The sequence below is a fragment of the Lathyrus oleraceus genome, chromosome 5, assembly GCF_024323335.1.
Source record: "Lathyrus oleraceus cultivar Zhongwan6 chromosome 5, CAAS_Psat_ZW6_1.0, whole genome shotgun sequence".
In the NCBI taxonomy this organism is placed as follows: domain Eukaryota; kingdom Viridiplantae; phylum Streptophyta; class Magnoliopsida; order Fabales; family Fabaceae; genus Lathyrus; species Lathyrus oleraceus.
In genome coordinates this window covers 585,380,550-585,387,277 of record NC_066583.1, presented here as the reverse complement: position 1 = coordinate 585,387,277, position 6,728 = coordinate 585,380,550, and the positions used below count along the sequence as shown (strand labels likewise).

The window sequence follows — 6,728 nt, the reverse complement described above, 5'->3', positions numbered from 1 at the left end:
GAGGGAAAGCACATATTAGCTACGATTTTAGTTACCAATTAGTTACAAATTATTCTAAGTTCATGAATAATATTGACTTTAATCATGTGATATATCATGTCAGCATCTTACCAAATTGACATTGTCATGTGTATGCTCAATCACACGAAAACTTCCATGTGACAATGTCACGACAAATTCTATTAACGGCTATTAACGGGAGGGATAAAAATCTAGATGAGAAATACTAAAAAAATAAAAAATTTATTTAACCTTTATTAAAATTCGTGGAAATTCCCAATAAATTCCTATCTTAATTATAATAGTGTTTCTTGTATCACTAGAATGTGATGGGCCACTTTTTTTCTCGGATAGAAAGCAATGAAACTCACCTACCCTAACTCATCACCATTTGACCAATTTTAATGGCTTATATGATGACCACCACTACTAATTGGTACTAATCAATTTTCACCATTAAAAACAAGAATTACTATATTTTTTACAATTTGATAAACAACACATTTCACTAACAAATTTCACTAACAAATTTCACAGAATTGTACAGTTATTAGCAGAAAACTCAAAAAGCTCTCGGAAACTGAACCAAATCTCTCGATGTTGAAATAGAAGCCTATAGTGCGAGCTAAAAAGAAACCTTTCTTTTTAGAAAATTATTAATTATTTAGAATTAAGATAATCATACTTTTTAGCAACTTCTGTATAAACTGAATTTAAAACCGGAAACAGTTTTCAGTTAACCTTCCCTTTTTCTAAATAAACATTTTTATATTTATTTGATAATATTTCATAAATTATTTAACCGTTTCCGTGAGAATGACGTCGACGACGTTAAATCTGATCGCGATTCCGTTCCATCTCTTTCTCTCTCTCCTCCGAATCGAAGTTAAAAAGGAAACAACAGATTCGTTTTTTTTTTGAAAAAAAAAGCAGTTTCAATTTCCATTTACAAAGACACAATGGAATTTAACGGTGTTAACTTCTCATTGAACTCCGTTATTTATAACCGACAATTTCATCATCACTTTAATGGATCCCTTGATCCGCAAGCTCCGGCGCCACCTTCTCCGTTGGCTTCACCGATCTCGTTCTGGTAACTCATTCTCATTCTTTTTTTCACTCACTTCACTAATTCGCAGTTAATTCAAAGTAGATGAATGTGGTTTGTTGAATTGTTCAATGTAGATGGATTTGATTTGTTGAATTGTTCAATATAGATGAATGTGATTTGTTGAATTGTTCAGGATCCGTGTTTTTTGTGAGGAGAATTTCGTATAAGGAAGTTAGAAAAGCAACTGATAGTTTTCAAAGAATAGTTTATAGCAATTCCGAAGTTTCTGCGTATGCTGCGAATTTTGGAGAGGGATGCGGTGGTGTTTGTTTGGTGAAAGAAGTTAAAGATTTTGATAAAGGAAATGATGAGAATTTTCATAAGCAAGTGCAGTTGTTGGGACGTTTGCATCATCGACACCTTCTTTCGCTCAAAGGCTTTTCTTTGGGGCACGATCGCAAGAGCAAGAGGTTTTGCATTTTTCACTTTCTTTTTTATAAGTCTTGTTATTACTTAATTTGGCTAGTAGAATTTGAGTTGTGAAACTCTGATAGGACCTGATTTAGTTTCACTTTGGAATTTGGAACTGATTTAGTTTCACTTTGGAATTTGGCTGGTAGAATTTGAATTGTGAAACTCTGATAGGACCTTCAAATTTGGGGTGAGTTTAACTCAATCCATACAAAACCAGATTATAAGTTGCAGGGTGTCAATACAAATTCATTTAAGACTCATGAGAATTTTTCTATTACAATAAGTTTGCTAGAATTTATGGTTCTTTACTCAAAATCTTCATAAGTTTGTAGATTTTAAAAAGTCAAATTTCAAAAAATTGAGATGTAAAAGAAAATTTCAACTACTGATCGTTAGTTGGTCCAGTGGTGATTGGCGCTGGACTTGATAGGGAGTACCACGGCTCGATCCCCGCAACTGTGATCAGGAGGGGACTAGAATCACTTGATACCAGAACTTACTTCTGAATCGGATTAGTCGGTCCAGTGGGCCAGATATTGGTGGTGAAAAAAAAAAGTTTAACTTATACGAGATATTAATGTTTAAAAATATTATAGTTTCTTTCTCTAAACAAAAACAAAAAGACTATTTTGGTAATTAATTTTCTGTAAATGTTACAAAGTTTATCAAAACTGCCTCTCTTTTTTTTTTGAAATGGACAGTTAATATTTATTTCTGTCTAGTTTCTTCGTAACTTTTTGTAATGGATTATTTCTGCAGACTGCTCATATTTGACAACATAGAAAATGGAAGTTTAAAGGAGCATCTCAATGGTAAATTTAGAAGGGAAAAATAGAAGTTTAGAGAAGCGTCTTGATGAGTTTTACAATGTTTTGATTTTGTTTTAATGATTGAATGCTGACAGACCCCTTGAAGACTCCTTTAAATTGGAGGACAAGGTTGCAAATAGCTAATGGTGTTGTGGCTGCACTGGTAAGCTCCGAATATTAAAGCATGTCCAAACCAAAGATACCTTATAATGTCAATTTGATGCAGCACTCTTATTTTATTTTCTATAGCAATTAATTTGAAAACCTGAAATTTTAAGTCTCCTAAATTGATTATTGATGTGGGAAAACTCTGCTAAGTTGACACTGTTCAATACATGTTCTGGTAAGACCCCTGTCTGAAAGAGGAAATGATTGGCAAATTTGGTAAAATGAATAATGGAAATTAGTTCATGATCAATTGTTAAAGTTAGCTTGTGTCTATACAATTTTTGCATGGTGTCATTTAGAAATTGATCTTCACCTGCCAAAACTTATGATGTATGATTATCTGATGTTGGGCTATTGGCCTCTTCTCACATATGTTCATTCTGAATGCAGGAATACTTGTTTCTTTTCAGTGAACCACCAATAAGCCATGTCTCTATTAGCTCTAGCAATATTATGTTAGATGAGAACTTCACCCCTAAAGTAAGGAAATAGTTCCTTTTCTCACTCTAATGTATCATATCTGATTGATCATTCCAAGGGCATGCAAATAAAGAAATCTAATTTGGAATCAGAATTAAATGAGATTTCCTTCTGTTGTTACAGCTTTCTGATTTTGGCCTTCTTACTGGTGGAAGTTCTGTCATGATGACACAAGGTTGCTTCTCTTTGTAAACTACGCCTTTTTAAAACAAAAAACCAATTTGAACTACTTGCACTTTTTAGCTTACATATTTAATTGCTCATTGGCACGGTCCATTTCAGATTGCACGGGGCAGGAAAATTGTAAGATTATATTTCAACTTGGAGTGCTCATCCTTGAACTTGTCACCGGTCAGTCTTCAGAGATGGAAGGTTCTGATTTAATTGAATGGATTCAAGAATCCCGATTTTTCAGTTCCATTGATAAGATGTTAGATCCTGATCTTGGAAACAATTATGATGGTACAGAACTTAAAAGTCTTCTAGCTGTGGCAAAATTATGTATCAAATCATGGGACAAGCCTTCATATACAATTCCTCAGTTATTTCGGTATCTCCAAAAGGAGACTGATATTCCCCAACATTAGGTTTGTTACTTGTGTTGTTTGAAAACCTTGTGTTGTTAGGGAGAATATGTGAGTATATTTGTTTTGTGTTGAGTGTATATATCCTTTCGGGATTCTTGCCTCTTCAATAACCTTATTTGAAACTGAATGAACAGAAAATGTTAGTAATATGTGTCTGTTCTGTTGTCTTTGATCTTGTATTTTCACAACAGATGATACTGATGACACATTTGTTTGATTTTGGACTAATTTACAAAAAAAACACTTTTCAAAATACAAACATTTTAAATGTTTGATTGGTGAAAAGCTATATATAGGAGCATTTGAGAAATAATCTAATTTTAATCATTTTATAAATGAGAAAGTTAATAGATTTATTCAACCGATAAAATAATTAGCTAATATATTTATAAAATAAGGACTATATATCACTTTCATATACTTTAAAGACTAAAAAAGAGAAGAACAAAAATGTAATTAAAGATTTATTTTTGATGTTTTTTTTGTTGGAAATTTTTCAATGTTTAATTTTCAATGTATTTGGACTGGTATAATCTTAGATATTATATGCATCGATGGCTTCTTAATGGTGATATTTTTGGAAAACACCATCTAACCATTGTCAATATTCTCTAGGATTATAAAATGCACCAAATCTGAGATTTCACAAGAAGTTTGAAGTAGTAAGACTTTTATCAATTACTAAAATTGATCTTCCCTTCCAAGTAAACAATTCACAAGTATGTAACACAAGTGCTCATAGTTGTATTTATGGAACTTTTTAATGATGCAATGAAAATAAATGCATAAAGTTTCACAAAAATTTATGACTCAAGGCACTTGGTTAAAAATGAAGGTTTGAGTTTGAATTATAATGAAAGAGGTGGAATTTGAAAATCTGATATCACATGTATTTATACAAGCATAATACCTTTTTGAAGGAGCGTGATCTCATGAAACAATGTCATGATTGGTAGATGTATTTTAAAATTTGTTGGAATCATACTTTAAGTGAAAAAAGGCCATTGATTCAATGGTAACCGTTGATTCAATGGTAACCGGTTAACACATAATTGTAACGGGTTACAATTGCAGCGTGTTATAAAAATTTAAAGTTTTCTATCATGTAACAGGTTACAGGTATTGGTTAACCGGTTACACCTAATGCAATTTTGAAAGATACTTAAGTTCACGTTCTTGTAACCAGTTAACAATATTGTGTAACCGGTTAACAATATTGTGTAACCGGTTACACCTGACGGAAAAGTGAAAAATACCTCAAGTAAAGTGACAATGAAAAAACATTAGATACCAAAAGGTATTTTATGCATCAAAATGAAATGTTTATGATGGTTCTAAGCACTATGGTAAAATACATGATTAAATTGTAACTTGTACCTTAATGATGTGATCAATATTATAAGGTCAAAGATTATCCTGACATTGTTTCGTGTGATACAAGTCTTGATACCATAGAGCTTTGAACAAAGAGATTTTTCTCATCCTTTGATAATTCACTTTGATCTTGAGAGATATACTTATCTTCATCAAAATACAAGCCAATGTTGGAGAAGTTTGTCTTCAAAATCTCCAAATTTCACTAAAGATATTATATGTATTTGGACTGGTATAATCTTAGATATTATATGCATCGATGGCTTCTTAATGGTGATATTTTTGGAAAACACCATCTAACCATTGTCAATATTCTCTAGGATTATGAAATGCACCAAATTATCAGTTATATGTATATACAATACTATGGAATATTGAACTTCATTGAGACTTCCTTAGCCACTCAGTGAAAACTGTGAAGATATTAGAGCCAATAAGCAACCCCTGTAGAGCAGTAGATGAAAACTTGTGGAAAGGAAAATCAGAAACTTCTTATGGAGAGAATTATACCCCTTTTGTCATTTGGCTATGGAAAAATCAGAACACTGTGTAGTGTCGGAAGGGGCAAATGGTGTGCTTTTCATCTCAACCAACTTGCTGGATGGAAAAATGACTCAACTGTGAAGATCATTATGCTTCAGCTTTTCTGCATAACTCTTATACCTGTAGCAACATCAGCAATTGAGTTTGTCCAGGGATAGAATCATGCTAATGCAAGGAAGAACACTCCTTCCATGATGCAGGATGCAGGTCGCTTAAAAGAGGGATGTACTAGTTGGGGACTGGGGGCAAGGAATAACTTCAAGGAAATCCAATTTGAAGCTTGCAAGCAGGATATGATGAGGCTAGATCCAACAATGGAAAATGCAATGGGATCAATTAGATGGAGAATGCAGATTGCACAGGCACAACACAGCTCAACAAAAATCATCATGAAACTCATGCCGATGTGGTGGTTAGGGGTGAAAATAGACTGAGTCGAGATAGGCTTTGCCAAGTCTAAATTTGATCTGCTAAAATATGTTGGCGTTAGCTGTCAAAAAGATTTTAGGAACTATAATAGGAATATAGTCATTAATTGTTAATTACCATTATTTGGCTATAATTATTCTGATTTAGTTATAACTAGAAATAGGTTTTCTGTGTATATAAATATAACATATTCCCTCCTTGTAATATACGATTGAAATAATATGAAAATTGCATATCAGTTTAACATGGTATCAGCCGCCAGGTCTTAATCCTGACCTACGGTAACACTTTCCATCCTTCTTCCATGGCCGACTCGGATTCAAACTCCGATGAGGTTACCTCGTCTTCCATTCTTGCTGAATTGACGACGAAAATGACGGAAGTTCTGAACCGTGCGTCAGCCCCGTCACAAATTGGCTCTGACCATACGGTGGCACCGATTGACATCAAGTTAGATGGCAACAACTATCCCCTTTGGTCCCAGGTGGTCGAGATGTATATCTCGGGCAAAGACAAACTAGGATATATCAATGGAGATCTCCCGCAATGTAACACCCTTCTAAAATACCCCAAATATTTAATCAAAATAACAAATATGTATCTATCAGAGTAAATATGCAATTAAGGGTGTCACACTATTCATCAAAGTAGCTTGTCATGCTCATTTATTTATCAAATAAAACAGTTGCATAATACGCAGCGGATAGAGATCAAATCGATCATTCAAAACATGTAACATACTACATGTAAACTGGTTCAACAATCTCTAGACTCCAAGCATTAGCTTCTACTCAACTCATTGCTCGTTACCTG

The 6,728-nt window shown here is 33.4% G+C and overlaps 1 protein-coding gene across 2 annotated transcripts; it reads left to right on the top strand.

Moving 5' to 3' along the window:
• Window positions 1–668: 668 nt before the first annotated feature.
• Window positions 669–3,736, top strand: LOC127086696 (probable receptor-like protein kinase At1g49730). 2 transcript variants are annotated; one of them, XM_051027493.1, is made up of 8 exons: window positions 669–1,093; window positions 1,245–1,521; window positions 2,285–2,337; window positions 2,430–2,497; window positions 2,893–2,982; window positions 3,106–3,157; window positions 3,265–3,354; window positions 3,451–3,736. In XM_051027493.1, exons 1-8 carry the CDS (start codon window positions 1,030–1,032, stop codon window positions 3,567–3,569), a joined length of 813 nt encoding a protein of 270 aa, XP_050883450.1. In that variant the 5' UTR covers window positions 669–1,029; the 3' UTR covers window positions 3,570–3,736. The 2 variants fall into 2 exon arrangements, with proteins under 2 accessions (XP_050883450.1, XP_050883449.1); XM_051027492.1 differs by having other exon boundaries at window positions 709–1,093; window positions 3,265–3,736.
• Window positions 3,737–6,728: the final 2,992 nt, after the last annotated feature.